Raw genomic sequence first — 20,796 nt, forward strand, 5'->3', positions numbered from 1 at the left:
GCTCATGACATGTTTTCATATTAATGTATCTCTTGCAAGGTTTTGCCTGGAGGCATACTGTACCTTTTATATTGATCTGCTGTTACAGCAGCATGGACAGATCAGCTGTGATAACTTCCACTTGTTCAGCTTCTACTGTCCCTGTGGGTTTCTATGAATGTAAATATAGACTCATTTCTCAGATGGTATTGAATTTTTAACAATGATGAAATTAATCTCAATGTGAAAACGTAACATTTTTGTATTGCCATTTTAAGGTGCTTAATTCTTGTACTGTGATTTGTATCCATGGTAGCCTATATGGTTTATGTTTATCGTCACACTGAGCTGTATAGCCATAGGCTTTTTTTGTATTGCTATAATTAAAAACACTTTTTTAAAGATTTTGAAGTATTGGTTCCTGAACTCTTCAAGACTGTTTTACAGGTATATGAGTCAATGTCACCATAAGGTGCCTTTGAGACGTACCCATTTCCAAATGAAAAAGAGGTTTTCCATTGAACTTCATATTCATTTTATTAAGTAGATGTTATGCTGTTAGAAATGCATGTTGGTCAAGCTCCAACACTTTTTATAAATTAACTGAAGGCAGACAATTTACATGCAAACAGCAAAATGTGTCCACCCTAGCAGTGATGGTAAAGTCAATTTGCTGAAGTACTGTACTTTGATGCAAATGGCAGTAGAATAAACATGCTGTTGAAATGCAGTAATCATTTTCAATTCGCAGTCCAACCGCCAGATGACGCTGTGTGGAAGGCAGACACCGCTCTGGTGGAAGGTGTTCCTCATTTTCCTCACTCGCCCTAATCTGGCGGGTAACTGGTCAAGTTAGAGAGAATCAATTGAAAAATGCTATAACTACACACCTTCAAAATGAAGAAAGTGTTCACCGCAGAACAAATTTCGGATTGGTTCACCTCGGGGGTGACGTTTGCTAACATTAATCTCACGGAGGAAGTGGTTGAAAGAAAGTTGGATGAGGCATCGTCGAAAGAGACCAGGTGAGAAAAACGGGCAGTTAATATTAGCTTAGATTGGGCTAACATCATGCTAGTTAGCATAGCGCTGGATGCCACGTGTCTTATTTCAATAACGCTTTAGCAAGTCACAAAAACATATCTCAGACTTAATGAGTCGTTTGGTTTATCGTATCCAAAACCTTGCTTGGATAAACTTTTTGAAAATACAAATGTTTCGGATCTTGTGGGTGCAGAGCTTTAGCTAACATTTAGTAACGTTAATTAGCAAGTGGCATCAGTCTGAACTGGGGGGAGACGGTCACAGGCCTGACGGTAAGCAAACCCTAAATGGTATAGTTTATGAATTAACTCAGCGTTTTGTTGGGATTCCATACAGACAGTATATATAAAAGGCTTTTCCAAAGTTAACAAGCGATTCTTTAATGTCACTTTTTAAGCGTTATTCTTTTAATACAGCCCACATTTTAAAACTTTCAATATAGCCTAAACTAATTCAGTGATGTTTTTTAAATGAACACATTAAAATGGGTTTCAGGTGCTTTATCCTGGCTTCTGTAGACTGCAAGGAATATCAGTTACCTAAAACTTTGGATTTTGCATAAAATAATACTGAGGATATGGCCTTCTGTCAAAAATGGGATAGTCACAGGTTGATTTAATAAGTTACGAGATGACAAAACAATCTATATACAAAACTACACAAAACTAGTCAGTCTATTGAGATTCAAAAGAGATGGGGTCAAACTAGTTATTGTAATTAAAAAGTGCAACACATTGTCCACTCAGCATAATTTCTTCACTATTTGGTATAAAGCTACAATATATCTACAACTGATACAAAACATCAAGTTTTTGCATATTTTCTCCATGATGTGGGTCTTGGTGGTTGTTCCTATCTCTCACAGTGTAGTGCTGTATGGTGCTTTGGGCCTGAGAGAAACTGGGTAGATGTATGGAAGGTCCCAGTCCCTGTTGGACCCTGCGAACGAACTGGAGTGCCGCATGGCCCTATCCACATATCCGGAGATTGTTGGGATCTCCTCCCTTGGGTGGTCTCCACAATTGGGGACGGTGGGTGTGACAAAGCCTTGCTTCATTATGTAGCGGCTGGTCCATTCCTCCATTGGTCGGTTCTGTGCTGGCTTCACTGAGAGGTCCTCCTCTTCATCATGTTCCTTCTGGCTCAAGAAGTCGCTCAGAACCTGCTTGAAGACACATGCCAACTCCCAGGGCATAATGTTGTTAGTGGCAAGCACCTCACGAAACCTGTGGAAACCAATAAAGTTAATGAAAGATTTGCATCATCACAGGGTTAGCTAACAGTATCACACATTTTCACCAAACTTTGGTAAAAACGGGCAAAAGACATTTTAAAGGAATTCTTCACTCCATCCATTACCACACTGGGATGGCTAGTTGTTCCTCAAGGTTAGCTGTAGGTGGCACCATGTCTGAATTTATACAAACTGCAGAAAAAGAGACTCAACAAAATAACTTATTAAGCGCCAATCAGACCATAATCTGTGAGCAAAATGTAGAAAACTGCATGGAAATATGACTTTTGTGTTGGTGTAGGAAAATGTACTTAAGATATTTGTGGATCAATGTGGAGACTGTTTTTATCTGCTGCTAATTTTACATATTTCAGTGGGGAAAAAACTTCAGTTAATGCTGAAGTCACTCTCTTCATGTATGACATTCAGTGGTCCCGCAACCAACGGACCGCGGTCCGGATACGGACCCAAATGCAATCCCATCCGGACCTGGAATAAATTGTTAAAATATTTTTAATTTTGACGGGAGAATTCATTTTAAACCGGAGCGTTACTTTTCCCCCTATCTGACACAACAGTGATTTTACCAGCACTACACTGAGCAAGGATTGGAAGCTACAAACCAATCGCGTGCGAGTCATACTAACCACATGGTTCAACTAGCCAATCAAATTGCCAGCTTGAACTCAGCGCGAGTTGTATTAGCAAACCGAAGCCGAGGTTTGTAGCCAGTCAGCCAGGCACAGACATACACGCAGTGTGATAAGGAAGAGAAGGTGAAAGGCAAGCGAAAAGCGATTGAAGCGAGAAACGCAGGGAGATGATACAGGAATACAGGGCGTGAGTTATAGTCAGAAGAGGTGCAAACACTATGGCGCTTTCAAAAAAGGGAAAAGTAGACGCCGAAAATAGAGCGTTCAACACGGAATGGACTGATGCATACATGTTCATTCTTCCGCCTGCGAACACGAAACCAGTGTGCCTCATATGCTCCGAAACCGTGGCACTTATTAAAAGTGCCAATGTCAAGTGTCACTATGAGACTAGGCACAAAGCATTTGACCAATCATACCCACCTAAGTCCGAACTCCGGGCGCAGAAAATTCGAAGTCTCACTGCCCAATATGATCAGTCCACCAGGGTATTAAGCCGTGCTTTCAGCGCACAACAGCGTGCAAATGAATGTTCCCTCCGTGTTGCTTGGGTTTTAGGAAAACACAAAAAGCCCTTTACAGATGCAAGTGTTGTCAAAGAGTGCATGACTGCAATAACAGAGGCGTTACTTGATGGTAAAGAAAAAGATGACCTCTGTGACAAAATAGAGAAAATACCCCTGTCAGCCTACACAGCCACAAGGAGAAGTGAGATACTAGCTCAAGATACACTGTCCCAGCTGGAAGATGCTATTTCTAAGGCACCATGTGTAGGCTTGGCTGTGGATGAATCTACTGATGTGTCTGACAATGCTCAGCTGTTAGTTTACATAAGATTGTTAAACAGGGAGAAAAATGAGTTCTGTGAAGACCTCTTAGGCCTGACTCCCCTGCAGACCACTACCAAAGGAGAAGACATCTACCTGGCCATTAAGGAAATGCTATCAAAGCGAGGAATAGAGCCAAAACAAGTCATATCAATAACCACTGATGGAGCCCCTGCCATGATAGGGAGAAAATGAAAAGGGAGCTGTGGCAAGGTTGAAACAAGACAACGCTGACCTCATCTCTTACCACTGCATTATTCATAAGGCTGTCCTTTGCTCCGCCCTGTCAGATGAGTATGCTGAGGTGATGAAGACAATGATGAAAATCATAAACTTTCTCAGGGCATCTTCTTGTCAGCATCGCATGCTCAGGGAATTTCTCAAAGAGGTTAATGCAAACTCTGATGATCTTTTGCTCCACAACAATGTGAGATGGCTCAGCAAAGGCAGGGTGCTAGAGCGATTTTGGTCAATTAGATGTGAAGTAACAGCTTTCTTGGAACAACTGGAAAGTCAGAAAGCAGCAAACTTTTCTGTCTTTCTAAATGACGAGAAAAACGTGGATATCATAGCTTTTTTGGCTGATATCATGTCACACCTGAATGGGCTTAATTTGCAGCTGCAGGGAAAGAACAATTCCATTTGTGATCTGATGACAGCTGTCCGCTCATTTCAACGAAAACTTCAGCTGTTCAAAGAAGATCTGCAAGGAGACTACACACACTTCCCAAAAGTGAAAGAACAGGTGCAGGGCCGTAGAGATGTCTCCTCTTTTGTTGACTTTGTTGACAAGTTGATTGAAAACTTCAGCAAACGCTTTGATAGCTTCAGCATTGGAGAGGAGCTCACCCTCTTCATACAGAATCCAATTCTCATCACTGATGTCAGAGCATTCTCAAATGATGTCGCACATCACTTCAAGTGGGCAAACTCTGGGCCTCTCCAGATGCAAATGATTGACCTCCAGGCAGTCGTGGCCCTGAAAGAGCAGTTTGCAAGAACCGAATGTACCACCTTCTGGCTCCAGATGGTTTCTGAGACAGCTTTCCCAGATCTGAAAAAAGTGGCCCTGTTTATCTTGACCATGTTCGGCTCCACATACAGCTGTGAGGCAGCGTTCTCTACAATGAACATAATAAAAACAAAATATCGTTCCACGCTCACCAATGAGCATCTGCACATGTGCATGAGAATGGCCTTGACCTCCTTCAAGCCCAGATTTAAAATGTTGGCAGGGCAAGCCAAAGCTCAATTCTCACACTGAGCAGGGGAAATGATAGGGGGGAAGACAGATGTGAGAGAAATCTGTAAGAGAAATAGTTAAGGTGTTTTGAGAATGTTTTGCTCAGGAGAAATATTGAGATTGTTCAATCAAAAGGAAACTGAAGCTGCTATTTTTTCTTAAGCACTTTCTTTGTTTTTGAATACATAATTTAGTTATTTTTTATTTAAACTGCAGCCTCACAAGGTTATCCTGTGTTTCAGTGCTAATACACTTCTTTGAAATGATTTTAACCTGTATTATTATTTTTTTAAACACAATTTATTCGGATATCGTCATACTGCAAATAGACATATGATGTTCCGGACCTCTGCTTGAGGAAATGTATTTGAACTGGACCTTCTCATAGTTTTCTTGAATACCCCTGATGTATGTCATAATTTATTCACAAATTGAAAATGTGCATTACAAAAGTGGATGGAAATGCACATTTTATGTTCAACATTTTCTATATAATGTTATATCATTTGACCAGGAGTCTCTCATGTTTTCTCAAATGATGAACAGCACAGCTCTTTTTGGACAAACATAACACATTTCTTCCTGGATGTGTTATTCCTTGGTAAAGTGGTTATGTAAGCGCTCTGTGGTGACCCAGTAGTGAATTTAATGGGAAATGAGTAAGTAGGTCACAGTGCTCAACCATGTAGAACAATAATTTTGATATCATTATGGCTAACAGAGATAATGAGTGGCAGGTTGTCTCCAGTCAGGCTAACTGGGCATCGTTCACCTTCACATGTTCACACCCTACACCGCCTGCCTCTGTGACAGTAACACATAATGGCTGTCTTGGCAGCCTGCCCTGCCTCCCTTTCCCTTTGGGCCTTTAATGCTTTGCCTGCTGTCAAGCCTTGTGTTGAGGCCGGAGCATCTAGCCACTGTTGACAGCATGCTAATATGAGGCTGATGCATGACATGGCTGCTACAAGCACCTGGAGAGCACGGTGGCTGCGTGGATGGGTGGGATCTGGGCACACAGGAACTCCAGCTGGTGTAGCTCTGATGTGGGGATGAGGGTCCGTAACCTTGGGTATTTCTGAAACCAATGGAGACCCAGGGAGCTGTGGGACAACCTGTGCTCGCGCTCCAGCGCCCTTGCCAGATGCTCACGCTCCTCCACATGCCAAAGGAGCTCCCTGATCAACAGGCGGCTGGGTACGACCCCCTGCGCTTCATCCTGAGCCTGCACCCTCGATTCATTGGACCATTTCATCCAGCTGAACAGGGGCATGGCAGTCACAGGAGGTCGTCCTGAAAAACTGGGGAAACGGAAAGTTTTTGTTGGCAACTCATTTTGAATATGCTGGAAAATATACTTCTGCAAATTTTAAGTGCTAACTTCTCTAAATTACTCGTACAAATGACAACATAATGACCAAAAAAGTAAAAATCTAAATATTTTATTTATTGGAATATACAATCCTATTTCTGATGTCTTGCACCTTTTAGCTTCAAAAAGTATGCGATGAGAAATATATGAGAATATCGCAACATAAATACTCTGAGTAAGGCAATATTAATTGTGACTGTGTGCCCTGACTAAGGTTAAAGGTGAAAGTTGATCACCCCGTTACCAAGCTGAGCCCTCTGCCCTGCCTGAAGGGTGCTCCGATTGCCTTCTTTTGAAGTCAGACTTGAAGAAGGACAATGTCCCAGGTGTGTGCTTTTGGCTATTCTTCTCAGACTGATAGATCCAATACAGCTAACCACCTGGGATTCAGATGGCTGAAACTGCCTGCAGGGTCAGAGGTCAGCCTCACTGAACACGATGTGTACTTGCAGCCTCTCATTTTCAGCTTGTGAAACAAAGCTTTTTAGGTTTCTGACTCAATATCAGTTTGTAAAGCGTTGTCAGTCTTCCAGCATTTACAGGAAGCAACGATCAAACTAATCATTTAAAAAATGTAAAGAAAATATTTATACTTACAAGTGAAACCTGCACCGCTGAAGCTTTTATGAGATATTCAGAAATTAGCCAAAGATCAGCTTTTCACAGAGTCCTGCCTCCAGCTCCTGGGGTCAGTCCATGTAAACCAAATTCCTTCACTCGCTGTCAACTATGAACCGTGGTGCCAGATGCCCTCAAAGAAGCACATCACTTGTGTGTCGGCAGCGATCCTCCAATGTCTTGGTTGTTGGAAGCGTTTTCCTTTTCGTGCTGTTGTTATTGTCTTGTCCCTATCGTCCCTCCCACTGCTCCTGTCATGCAGACTTTTTCCAGGAGAGTTAGTCACACACTGCTAACTGACTAAGAGCTGTCACCTCTCCTCTCCTTTCACCCCACTCTCCTCTGTGCTGTGTGCAGCTTTGTTGTAAGGTCAGCTGCTTTGGAGCTTGCACGAAATGTGTGCATTGGAGAGAAAGGAAGAGTCGAGAGTGCATGTGTGTGTGCACAAGCCGTGGGTGTTTTGTGTTTGAGCTCCTCTTAGTACTGTCAGGGTTTGTGTCTGCTGTTGCGATAAAGTCCTCCCCCCACTACGCTACAGTGTGAGGCAGAGACAACTGGGAATGCTCTCTGGGCTACAGTGCTGTGGCCCCGGGCGAGCTGACCAGAGGACGAGAGGAGGCAGAGACTCAAATGAGCAAAGTTTGAAATGGTACCAAGTAAGGGAGTGGTTAGCTGCTGGTACTTTATCCCCCTTACCCACTGTGAACCTACATTTGAAGTTTGCTTTTATTGATGACCTGCTTTTTACTGAAATCAGTGCTTTTAAAAGTGATCATTAAAACAGCTTTAATTGCTGCAGCGTTTGCCTCAACAGAAGTAGCTACTCATATCACAGCTGGCTAATTCTAGACTAAACAAAGCACTACACATTATTACATTCAGACATTAAACATGGTACCAATGTTTCTGTGCTTTGATTTTGTTTCAGTCCATCAAGCGTTCCTGATGAAGGCAGACTGAACAATGTGAACTCTAATAGAGGCCAGTTTCAGACGCCAGAACATGCAGGGAGTGAGTATTAAACCTCGCTCCACTGCTACATATACAAGAGCTGCCGCCTGCCCTAAACTGTTTAACTCTGTGTGTTGCAAACTCACTTCTCTATCCTTAGGTCCTGCTACTCCTCCACTGGCCAGCTACAAGTACGCAAGCTTGCCCATAACCAAAAACAAACAGAAGGTATAATGCACCATTCATATCAACACACCCCCCCCCCCCCAACCCTTAAGCCTGATGGTCTGAAAGTACACTGTCATTCTCCTGCAGTCATTTCTCTTTTTGTTCTGTTGGTGTGCTGAAAAAAAGTCCTCAGGACCTTGGTGCACTTACTGGAGCTATTACTCTCAAGATGAACTCAAAGTCATTTAATGTTGCAGAACAGCCAAGTTTAAATCCACCCGTTTAAACTGTTCTGTGTCGTTCAAGCTGTCATTCATGTCTTCTTAATGCAAATGATAAAGTGTTGACTGTTGGTAACTAATCAGCTTAGCACACCCATCTGCTCTACAATTTCATTTCAACTAGTTTTTGAAATGTGTGTGTGTGTGTGTGTGTGTTTGCTTCCAGCTGATTTCCCTCATAGAAAACAACTCTGTAGTGATCATACGAGGATCCACAGGCAGTGGCAAGACCACCCAGGTGCCACAGTTCGTTCTGGACCACTACAACAACTCTGGCTGCAAAGTGGTGGTCACCCAACCACGCAAGATCGGGGCCACCAGTATTGCCCGATGGGTAGCCAAACAGCGGAAGTGTACCCTTGGTAGTCTGGTTGGATATCAGGTTAGTGCAACTTTTAGAAAGGATCAGATTTACCTAAACTGTGCCATGCAGATACATACATGAACCTGAAGATAACACGCTTAGGTCCCACTAAATGTGTTTGAATAAATAAGAAAGAGAAGCACTCATTGGACTGCTTTCAAAACTAATAGAGTTATGCAGAATAATAAAAACATGACTGTCTTCATACACATACTTAGAAGTTGTTCTTTAGATTTTTGTCTTATTGTCCTTCAGAAATGTACCTATTTGCCTTATCAAAAACCTTTTCCACGTTCCCTTTCCTATTTTCTTTTGCGTCAGTCCTGCAGTCACTGAATGGAAAGTTATGTTAGCCTCAAAAGTGTTCTCCTAAGGTCATGCAAAGGGTTACAATAGATTTCATGAAAGCTCACTTTTTCCAACAGCTACCAAAATGATGGCATTGCCGATGTATATTATATTTATATATATCAAAACAATGGGAAAGTTGACGCCTAAAGCTACTGTATAGGAAGCATACTATGGCTTCTCCTGCTCCTCTTCTCAAGCAGTGCATGAACATTGTACAAAAGCCCAAAGGGTGATGGTATGTCACTGAGCTAATGTTTTCTGGTGATGTAATAAAAGTATCTCTACTGTTCACCGATTTATAAATGCAACTGTTTCTCAGGTTGGACTGGAGAAGATGGCTTCTGAGGACACCCGGCTCATCTACATGACCACAGGGGTGCTGCTGCAAAAGGTGGTTGCAGCCAAATGCCTCACAGAGTTCTCCCACATCTTTGTAGACGAGGTGCTTAAATTCAACGTTTTTGTAATCATGCTTCTCTGTCACATTATTTCATTGGGTTGTCCCATTCTCATGAAAGCATTATCTCAGGAACACCATGAGACGACTCTTCACAATTTGGGTGTCCAATACTGAAGGCCACCAAGATCTCACAAAAGGCCATACATCAAGAACCCACTTGCTAGTTATGACACTTTCATACACATATTTAATAAGACAAAAGTATGAAGTGATTACATTTTGGACAGACAAAGATGTTCACTTCAATTAGACTCTTCCTAGCAGTAACTCTAGTTTTTGGTTAATGATACAAATGCAATTCCATCATGCTACACCATGTTTAGTTCAAGTTTACCTCCCTATTTAGTCAGTAAAGTGCGATGTTTTTCTGATGGGTTTTGGTTCTGCTGTGGTTTCATCAATAGTATGTTTCTGCAGTTTAGTTTCAGGTTTCATTAGCTCTGTGACATATTCATTGATCCCTGACAATTTGGTGCAAATGGAGCCATTTAACTACTCTGCCTTTGCCCAAGGTTCATGAGCGCACTGAGGAGATGGACTTTCTCCTGCTGATTTTGAGAAAACTGCTTCATTCCAACTCTTGTTATGTCAAGGTAATTGCAGGCATCAGGTGAAATCCCCCTCCTGTCCTTTTTTTGTATCCATTCAACCATCAAAGGACCTGTGCTTTTTTCAGATCATCCTCATGTCAGCCACCATTAACTGCAAACAGTTTGCTGATTACTTTGGCAACCTGATTCGTGGCAAAATGAACCCGGCCTACGTGTTTGAGGTGGAGGGGGCACCATATGCCATTGAGGAGTTTTATCTGGATGACCTTGAGCGACTGTTTCAATACAGGGTAGGAAGATGGGAAATGTTTGCAGATGTTACGGTTGTCATTATTGACGGTGTGTAGTTGATGGGAACATATTGTGTGTGTCTATCAGGTAGAGTGGACAAATCTGAATGACCCTCACATCTCAGTGGAGAGGTACAATCTTGCCGTCAGACTCATCCAGAGCTTTGATGAGCTGGAGGGCAAAGGTTCCAGGTAAAGCCTCAGTATTTTGTCCCACCTGACAGCTGTAAAACTCGGCAGACACGGAAAGGACAGATCTTGTGTGTGTTTGTGTGTGAGCAGCGCAGCAGAGAACAAAGGGAGGTTGACTTTAGCAGAGCGGGGCAGTGTGCTGGTGTTCCTCCCTGGTAAAGCCGAGATAAGCCTCATGCAAGAGGCTTTAGCCAAGCTGGTCCACAAAAGGTGAGCGATGAATATGTTTAATCCGTCTCTCTAGCTAAGACCTTTTGCTTTTGTCTCGTAAACTTTGTATACTTTCTATTTGTGATAAACCTGAACTCTTGCAATGAATGGGGTTCTCTTCAGATTGCAGGTGTATCCTCTCAACTCCACTGTGACTCTAGAGGAGCAGAACGGCGTGTTTCTGCTCCCCGTCCCTGGATACAGAAAGGTAAAAAAAACACTTATCTGCTTGGTCTTGCGTGTCTCTGCTAACTGCCGACCCAATGATCTCTTCATCTAAACAGGTCATCCTTTCCACCAACATTGCTGAGAGTTCGGTGACTGTTCCAGATGTCAAATACGGTGAGTTTTGTGGTCCTCAAATAGGATTTATGGATTGGCTGGATGTTTGTTTCTTAATTAATAACAGTAAAATCTAAAATGTGATGGGTGCGTTTTTTTTGTCCTCACAGTGATTGACTTCTGCCTGGCCCGTCAGTTGGTCTGCGATCAAGATACCAACTATCAGTCTCTGCGCCTCACCTGGGCATCCAAAACCAACTGCAACCAGCGTCGGGGTACAGTACCTGCAGTTCAGAGGTTTACCTCTCATTTCTGTCCTTCCACACTTTGAACTCTTTCCTCTCTGGCAGGTAGGGCAGGTCGAGTGTCGAAGGGCTACTGTTACCGTCTTGTTACCAAAGAGTTCTGGAAGAATGATATCCCAGACTACATGATCCCTGCGATGCTGGTAAGAAAACATACATGACCAGAGTTTTGTATTGTGTATTTGATTTAAGGCAACTAATCTGCACTGCTCTTTGCTTTACTCTCAGCTGGCCCCGCTGTCCAACATCGTGCTGAAGGTGAAGCTGCTGGACATGGGAGATCCCTGCTCCATCCTCTCCACAGCACTCTCACCCCCCAACCTAGGTGAAATAGTGAGGACAGTGCTGCAGCTCAAGGAGGTGAATTCTTCTGTTAGAAAGCCATTGCTGTTAAGTCAAGTTCTTATGAATGTGTGGCTGTAAGGATGAATTTGAGCGAGCTGCTGAGCACCCAGCTCTGTCACACAGTATTAGAGCAGGAGTTCTCTCTCAGGGGAGCTTTCTGTCAGCCAGAGTTTGCATAAATCTGTAAGGTGCGGTGCTGTGTCAGTGTACTGTCTTTCACAATTACTTGACCAAAATTCATAAATCAATGACAGACATTAGATAACAAAATGTATCAGAAGAGGTTACTGTAAAAGATGTTATGGTGTTTGAACATAACCTGATATTCTTGGACAAGGCTCACAACTCCAATCCTTAGTCCTGGTCATTTGAAAACCGTTTTTCTTTCGATCAATCTGAGGCCAGACAACCTGCAATTTGGCAAATGTAGAACCATGAAGTGTGATAAAGATTACAAGTCAACTTTTCAATGCATTAAATAAAGCCTCTTTTATGTCTATCCGAGCAAAAGTCAAACTTTTATTCTGAGATTAGATTTCGTGGTTGATTTGGAGGTATAAATGAAGCCTGTGTTCTTGACTTAGCTGGGTGTCTCCCTCTCTAGATTGGCGCTCTATCTGTGAAAAGTGATGGCACGGGTCACAATGACGATGGCGATATAACGTTCCTGGGTCGAGTGTTGGCCCACCTGCCTGTCCCCCTGTGCCTGGGGAAGATGATAGTCCTGGGACACGTCTTCGGCTGCCTGGACGAGTGCCTCATCATAGGTCTGTTATTATGCTACACGAAGACACCTCTGTTTCGGCAAATGCATGTCATGACAGCAATCTAGGGTTTGTGAACATAACATAAATAATGATGTGCTTTCTTTCATTGGCTGTTGTCAATAACAACAATAACTTTGCAGCTGCCTCACACTCTCTGAAGAGTTTCTTTGCCATACCCTCCATGCAGCAGCTGGCCGGCCACAGGTGAGTCACTGACTGCCAGCCTGTCAGCCTGGATCATTTTCATGTTCCACCAAAGCGGCATTAGGCATTTTCAACTCTGTCAGTCCCATGTTTTCTTGTCTACTGTGTCTGACCACCTTAAAGAAAAGAAATGTTGCTTTATCTTAAAACCTGCTTTTCATAGTAAGAAACCTTAAGATAGCACAAACATAATGTATATTCTTGCAGTTCCCATGCCTACAAGCCCAAGGCTGCAGACCTGTGACACATTTTCATTACACTACTTGCAGTCTACTTGCCCTGTTTATTGTATGTTTTTTTTCTCTGAACAATGAATGATATTTGTTATTCTAGGAGCAAGTTGGCCTTTACCCGTGGCACGCAGAGTGATTCTATAGCTTTCGTCAATGCCTTCCAGGTAAAGTGTTTGCTGGCAGGTCAGCAGCGAGTTCAACCACGCTCGATGGATACATTTGCCTGATGGCTGATCTTTATTAAACCCTTTCCTATTTTTCTTTTTATTCTTACTGTCAGGCATGGCACTCAGCCAAAAATAGAGGACAGCTGAGACATCCAAAGGTGAACAAAACACCAAACATCGGCTCTCTGAATCAACAGACACGGAACAAAAGACGCTCGTTTATTTTCCTTTTGTGCTACTGCTGTTGTTTGGAGCCAACCCTTGACACTAATCAATCATCTTAAATTATTTTAAAGATGAGTATCTTTAAGTGAGCATGGTCTCTTTTTAAGATGGTTAATACAATTTGACTTCGGTTCAAGGAGAGTGTCTCTGTCTATGTTTACATTTAAACTATTGACTCAAGCTTTTATTTGGGCGGTGAGAATCAGTGGTGCGCTCTCTTTTTCTTCTGTGTTTTTTCTTCAAGTTAATGTTTTCTTTGCCTCTGCTGCTTCTCCTCTTAGGATGAGCTGGACTGGGGAAAGGAGAACTTCATTCAGATCAAGAGGATCAAGGAGGTACATAGATCAGGCCGAGAGTATAACAGGAAGTCTTTTTCATCACCTATCCCCAAGTGTTAGCAAAATGAAACTTGCTTCTGTTTATTGACTGTTTTTGTTTGGTCCAGTCAGACTCTAAATATATATCTAACAAGGTAGGCTGACAGATGATACTTGGTGAATAAATTCCGTGATGTCAGTTAATGATGCCTATTGGTGCACAGTTGACTGTTTAGCGTGTCAACTTCCAGTCCAGATGAAGTGATATATTAAAGCAGTGTAATGTGGCACAGATCTCCTCACAAGTAACTCACTGTCAAGGTGGCGCAACTGTACGAGGAGCTGAAGAAGCGCGTTTCCCAGTTCAACATGCATGTGCAGGAGAGCACTCAAACCTTGGATTACACCAGCGCACACAGGCAGAAGTTCATTCTTCAGGTTAGAGTCAGTGATACCCATTGTGTGAAGCCTCTTGGCTTTTGTCTTTGGTTTAGTTAGATGGACTGACCGTCTCCCCCTCCCCAAGGATTTTGATCATTGTTGAATACACTTCAAAATAAATCTCAAAAAACATTCTTGGTTGATCGATGTGAATAAGTATTCATCTGCACGGTATCTACACCTAAATGTCAGTTTGCTTTAGGTTGCACTTCTCTTTTTGTTAGGTGGTCATTGCTGGAGCCCACTACCCTAACTACTTTGTCCAGGGAGATATAGCTGAAGACCTGGCCTCCAAAGAGTTGAGTGGTTTCAACCCCAGAACAACAGTGATGGTACGACCCATGGTGTTAAAAGAATAGTTTTCTGTTCAAAACAATAATGTCATTGTTATTGACTGACCCCTTTTCTGGTCACCATCAAAACCCTAATGGCTTTGTATGTTTGTTGTTTTCTAGCCTTATTATGTTGGAAAATGGATAAAATAACAGCCGACTCCCTGATGGTTTTTTTTAGGTGAGAAAGCTCCCCTCGTACTCCTTCCTGTACCACAAGCAGCTGCAGTCTCTGTTCCGCCTGTGTGGACAGGTCAAAGCCATTTCCTTTGAGAGCTCCAGGTAATGGAAGCCACTATCGCTAATCAGACACCTTCTCGTCTTTTTAAAGAAACCTTGAAATACGCATGGTCATTATTCCCATGTGTGTTTTCAGAGCATATGTGGAGTTCTACAGGACGTCCCAAGAGTCGGAGGTGATCCCTGAGGTGTCTCTGGCCCTCCTCCTGTCACAGCAGGGTCCTCCCCTGGAGCTTTCCATCTTCTCCAACGAACAAATAGAAATGTTGGCAAATGGAAGAAACATAACTCACATGAAAGCTGCACGGTAAGGCACTGTTCAAACATTATGCAAGTCTTTCTGTATGTGAGTGGGGGAAATCAGTACTGAAATGTTTTACTGTCCGTACTTTGCAGCTGAAAAGTCGGTGCCCCTTCATTTGTCAGTGCCTCTGCTGAGCCTTAATATAATCTGACATCCTCACACTCTGCATGACTCTGCAGCGATCACATGGACTCAGAGGGGAGGTTTGAGGCAGAGGCAACACCAGCTTCTTCCCATCTCCCTCTGACTTCACATTAGCTATCTAACAATAATACAGCTTACTGAGAACCACAGTGTTCAGGACTCAACGCAATAAAACTCATCAGGATGATAAAGCTGATGCGTGGATAATCTTACCAGTGATTTGTTAGAATGGTCGTTGTTTTCTTGTTTCTGAATGAACAGTTCTGAGTAACTATAATGTTGATCACACGATGATGAAACGATATATCTGTTAACAAATATAATTAATAAAAAGCAAAACTATAAAGTCCATTCCTCTCTGTTCCGCTGCTGCGCAGGGTGAATGTCGACTTCCAGAACCAGACGGTCTGCCCGGTGGGATTGGTTTGTGGGGCTGTTGACCCTGAAAAGTTACCCCCCAACCAGTTGTTTGTGGTCAACATCACAGAGGTTAGTCCTTTACATTTAACTTGATCAAAAAGGTCACTCTTATTATTTTTTGTTTGTCTTAAACTGAGTGAATGTATCCCTTGTTACTCTGGTCTGGCTTCAGGTGGTGGAGGTGGGTCATTTCTGGGGCTTCCAGGCAGATGAAGCCAGCTTGGCGAAGCAGCGCTGTCTGACAGCAGAGATAAACTCCCGCACGCTGCAGCCTGTGTCTGTGTCGCTTTACCCCAACCTGCTTTGTCTGGCTCCCTACTCGGAGACCAATGAGCAGAACATGTACTACCGAGCCGAGATCCTGCACATGCGCGGCACCACAGTGGAGGTGAACATCACTCGCTCGCTCTCTGCTTAAGATGTAGTGCACCCACTCATCTTTCACTCCTCCCCTGTCTTACTTTCAATTTGTTTTTAAAAAGATTTTCTTATATGATTATGTCATGGTAGAACATAACTGATGTTAAGTGATGCTGATCAAGGAAGGCCAAAGAGGAATTATTGGAAGAAAAGCAGAGGGACAGAGTAAATGCATTTTATTGGAAACATTTCCAAATAACATTCAAACATTAGAGAACCTCCGTCTGGTTTAGTCATGTGTCAGTATTTTATGTTCATGCAGACAAGTCATTTGTATTTTATTTTAAATCTCAAAAACATATCAAAGGGTTGTCACCGGACATTAAGGCTCAGTGTGGACCTTTGACGGTGTAAAATAGGAGGGATTGTCTGCAGTAGGGCTGAACGATTAATTGCATTTGCGATAATATCGCGATATGACAAAATGAGATTTTCCAACCGCAAAGGCTGCGATTTGACTGGTCACGTGATTTGGTCACGTGACTTGCGAGCGAGCCAAGCGGAGCCGAGTGAAGCCGAGCAGGCAGGGAAATAAGTAAACGCTGCGCTTGAACCTGTTGCACAATGGCCTCAGGCTCGTCAGAAGAGTGCACGGCTGGAAGTTTGGTACCAAAGAGGGGCGGCACGTCAGTCGTGTGGAATTATTTTGGCTTTAAAAAGGAAGATGCTGCGCAACGTCTGGTATTGTGCAGAACGTGCCTCGCTACTGTTGCTACCTCACGAGGTTCACGATTGTAATCACGATTGATTTATTGCTTGTGTTTGTCGAAAAATACATACAAGAGGACCTTGAAAAAATAATCGCATATTAAATCGCAATTAGATTATTTTCCAAAATCTGTTTTGGCCCTGCAGGTGTTCTTCTTGGACTTTGGAAACAGTGTGGTTGTTTCCTGCAGCGGCCTCAGGGAGCTGCCTCCTGATCTCCAATCACACCCGTTCCAGGTAGGAATATTACGAGTGGTCAGAGAATATATTCACACTTATCTGTTCCAATGTCCTGGCTGTGAACTAGCAGTAAAACGCCGCTCACCGTCTCAGGCTCAGGAGTTCCAAGTGATTGCGATGCGTCCGTCAGCTCAGTCCATCATCCTGGGGAATCAGTGGAGCAGCCAAGCACGAGACCGCTTCATCACACTAGTGAAGGGCAGCTCGCTGATCGTGTCGCTGTACTCCATCCTCCACGGTGTCATGCGTGTAGAGCTGCTCATCGACACTGAAACGTCCAGCACCAGCGTGCTGGACATCTTGGTAGAAGAAGAACATGCTGTGAAGGCCGAAGAGAGCTTCGATTCCAAGGTGAGAAACTTTGGAAGCTACGGCTCTCTCTAATGACATGTTTTAGTTATCTATCAATCATTACAAGCTCTGCTTGAATACATATCCCAGCTAAACAACTTTTGGGACTATCAACTACCTACCCTTGTCAGGCATGATGGGAGTTTTTCATTTTGGCAGCTATTTTTTCTTTTCAAATTGTCATTTTACTTTGTCATTACTTTTAGTATATAGTTTTTCATTTATTCTAAGTAATGCGCCAAAAGAAAATGTTTTATTTGGTTAAACTTCATCCCAACTTTTTCTCTTCTAGAGAGAGAAACCAGTTGGTTTAGTCACAAATTAGCATCAGTTACTGTGTACAACGTTTTTGTGAAAAATAAACAGCATCACATCATCCATAGAAAAATCCACCAGAATCTGCAGCATATTCCACTTACTATAGAAATTATATTTGTGTTCTGACAACATTTCCCTGCTCCCACACTGACTTCTACAAGTGTTCCTCTCTGTACTTGCAGTGCTGATTTCTCCCAGTAGATGTTGTGGTTTGACGCTGTGACCGTTGCTTTGGTGTCTTGAAGATAAAAGCATGAATCGTTGAGTTAGTTTTTAGGACCAACCTTACTGTAAAACACTACGAGAGACCCCCAATGTTTTGAGAACTATGCTCACGATACAGAAAGATCCATACAATATCTGTGCCCTTTACATTTTAGATGTCTTTTTTTGTGTGCACTTGCAGCAAAACCATGAGACAATAATGTCCCTGTACAAGGACATGGAGAGAGGTACGTATGTCCCCAACGCTGTCAGCAGCTCCTGGAAAGATCGCAAGAAAGAGGAGAAGGAGATCATTGACAACCTGCTGGCTCACTTTTCCAAGGGCCATCACTCCCATTCCAAGACAAAGGCAAGATGCACTGCATCATGCAGAATATTTAAAGGATATATTTCCAGTAAAATATTTAAAATGACAAGATCTTTCTTGTATTTCGGGATATATTTGCGCCTTTCATAGACACTATTACAAAGTCCATTAGAAATCTAAAGTTCAATAAATACATTAAGAGAAATCTTTCAGATTTAAAATGGTTTTTGAGGAGAGGGACAAAAAAGGACTAAGATTGTTAGTAGTATTCAGTTTTTGGAGATGACGGCATCACTTCTGCGCCGCCTGCTGCTCTCCGTTTGTCCAGGAGATGGAGCCACTTCAGTTCCTGTGCTGTGTTCTCTGGGGCACACCCATTCTGTCTGACAGCTGAACACTGACAATAGGCTGACTGTCAACAATAACCAATGCATGAATCTGTCTCATGATGTCTGACTGTCACCTCACTGTTACACCACAGGTTCATCTGCAAGGACCAAACAGTCCCTATAAGATGATGTTCTACAGCTTGAGCCACAGCACCTGCTACAAGTAAGCAATTATAGACGAGACTGCCAAATCAATTGATGGTAGGGATTGCACCATATGATTTGATATTAGCAACACTCTCAACCCGAGATATTTTATTAACGCAGGGGAACATTATGATAACCTTATCATTTCAAATATTTGTGATATTAATGGCTTCCGTGTGTGTTTGTCCTCCTGCAGGACAGTCTGTGTTGAGAAAAGTAGCATCAACAACGTGTCTGTGGACGACAACCCTCACTACAAACATCAGAGGATGCTGGTGGCTGGGAGTGTGTCAGTCAGCTCCACAGGTATGGGATATAGCAACGTCTTAAAGCTCCATTAATCATTATTTTGAAATCATTGTATCTCATGATTATATGAGGGGTTGCTTGAAGTGACAAACACAAACGGTCACTGACCCTCTCACCTCTATGAAGCTTTTTAGTTTATTTACTCCACTGAACCCACTGTACACTACAGCAAACAGAGTTAGCAACTAGCTGGGGAACATAATGGAGCATCAAGATCTTCTTTTTAAGTATTAATGTTAGACATGATGATGTCTGGTCTCCAAAGTAAATATAAATGCTCCTGTTGATCTCTTAGCTGAATGTGAAAACATGCTAATGCATTTATTTGATCAGCTTTATGTTATCTTAAGGTATGACCACGTTTTTTTCATTCTACATTTTAAAGTCTACTGCTTGGAATGTGTGGCTGTGTTGCAGGGACGTGTATTATCCTGAGAGACACCACCAGGATGCCAGATATCCCCGGACTGCCTGCTCTCATCACCATGCTCTTCACACCCATCATGGAGTTACGGTCAGTCAGACACAGACTTATTATGGCAAGCCTCATAATCCAAATACCATGCTTACACCCCCTTCCCCCCTATATTTGTAGCACTGATGAAGAGAGGACCTGCTACTCCGGCGCCCTCTGTGGCCTGGGCTGGTGCGGTCAGAATCAGGAGGGCGTCCTACCGGAGCACGAAGTCGAACTCACCTTTGATGTCAAATTTGACGTTGACGACATCACGGAGGTACAGCTGAGTGTTGACTGAAAGGCTGGAATGCTTATATTCTGTTGTTCATTGGTTAATCTGAGCGTTTGTGACAAGTACCGTAAACTGTTTTACCTCGTTCTCTGACACAGGATGTAGCATTTTCTTTATTACTGATTGATTCCGTTTTTCTTTCTTCTTAAGATAAATGCTTTGCGAGCGGCTGTAAACCGCCTTGTCTGTGAGGGGCCCAATGGCACCATGCGTCTGGGTCCCGACAGGATCAGCCACCTGCAGGAAGACTGCCGGGACCGCCTCATAAGGTCAGCCACATACTCCCACAGAAATCAGGTGTGAAGATCAATGAGTCCGCACGTGTTGATGCATGACGATGTTCTTTAATGCAGGCTGTTCACCAAGTCGCCGCCCAGGGAAGAAGGCCCTCAAGTGTTCTTTGAGAAAAAAGAGAAATGGAACCAGGTATGGTACATTACAGAGCTCCTAAATCAAATTGTTTTTGTCCTCTGCTTGTCGGTTTTCTGAGCAGATTTTACCCTCGTGTTATGACTATTTGTTTATTGAACCTTTAGGTGGATCCTGCTCTGAAGATGGACATCGTGGAGCCTGGAGAAGGGGAGACCACAGGAGTCCTCTTCCAGCTGCATCCTGTCACTCTGCTCAACGGCTGAATAGTCGCTGTGCTTCTTCTGTTTGTCTTCACACAGAACTGATTCCTATGTTGTGCTTTACTTGGTTTCCTGGATTTTTTATATATTTATGTTCAGTGTATTTATGTTTTTAGGTTCAATTGAGACTGTGCCTTTCATCTGCACAGGCAAATCCTCAATCCTTGCTTAGTTGGGAGTGGTTATTCCCTGTTTAAATACATGACAAGCTGCTAATAAGAAATGTAAAGCTCATTCATGCCAAACCTTCTGTAATGTTCCTTATTATAGCCCTTCAGCAGAGGTTCATTAAAAATAGTTTTGTGCAACAGATGAGGCTTGTCAATCAGTGTTCATTCAAACATAGCCTCATTGTGACCTGAGAGTCAAGTTAAATATATCCACACACACACACACTGAACTCCTACTACACGTCGAACGAGTGTCTGCGCCAGATTTCATTGGCTGGTATTTTTAACTCATTCAACATCTCCTATCCATCCAAAGT

At 42.9% G+C, this 20,796-nt stretch overlaps 2 protein-coding genes across 2 annotated transcripts; one reads left to right on the plus strand and one right to left on the minus strand.

Moving 5' to 3' along the window:
* Positions 1-502: 502 nt before the first annotated feature.
* On the minus strand, positions 503-7,400 carry rd3l (RD3 like). The gene is made up of 3 exons (XM_063909447.1): positions 6,950-7,400; positions 5,955-6,281; positions 503-2,249 (listed from the first exon to the last, which is right to left on the minus strand). The coding sequence occupies exons 2-3, from the start codon at positions 6,251-6,253 to the stop codon at positions 1,883-1,885; spliced, it is 666 nt and encodes a 221-aa protein (XP_063765517.1). The 5' UTR covers positions 6,254-6,281; positions 6,950-7,400; the 3' UTR covers positions 503-1,882.
* tdrd9 (tudor domain containing 9) lies at positions 801-20,621 on the plus strand. Its single transcript, XM_063909444.1, has 35 exons — positions 801-1,004; positions 7,899-7,981; positions 8,082-8,149; positions 8,537-8,752; positions 9,405-9,527; positions 10,058-10,138; positions 10,222-10,386; positions 10,475-10,578; positions 10,669-10,788; positions 10,912-10,996; positions 11,073-11,130; positions 11,241-11,345; positions 11,421-11,518; positions 11,604-11,735; positions 12,325-12,487; positions 12,628-12,691; positions 13,025-13,088; positions 13,205-13,249; positions 13,598-13,651; positions 13,955-14,071; positions 14,299-14,406; positions 14,588-14,688; positions 14,783-14,953; positions 15,472-15,583; positions 15,687-15,902; positions 16,790-16,879; positions 16,976-17,233; positions 17,958-18,125; positions 18,565-18,635; positions 18,816-18,925; positions 19,346-19,442; positions 19,524-19,662; positions 19,828-19,946; positions 20,031-20,103; positions 20,214-20,621. The coding sequence occupies exons 1-35, from the start codon at positions 877-879 to the stop codon at positions 20,310-20,312; spliced, it is 4,005 nt and encodes a 1,334-aa protein (XP_063765514.1). The 5' UTR covers positions 801-876; the 3' UTR covers positions 20,313-20,621.
* The last annotated feature ends 175 nt before the right edge of the window (positions 20,622-20,796 follow it).

Source organism: Eleginops maclovinus, chromosome 19 (genome assembly GCF_036324505.1).
Source record: "Eleginops maclovinus isolate JMC-PN-2008 ecotype Puerto Natales chromosome 19, JC_Emac_rtc_rv5, whole genome shotgun sequence".
NCBI classification, from domain to species: Eukaryota; Metazoa; Chordata; class Actinopteri; order Perciformes; family Eleginopidae; genus Eleginops; species Eleginops maclovinus.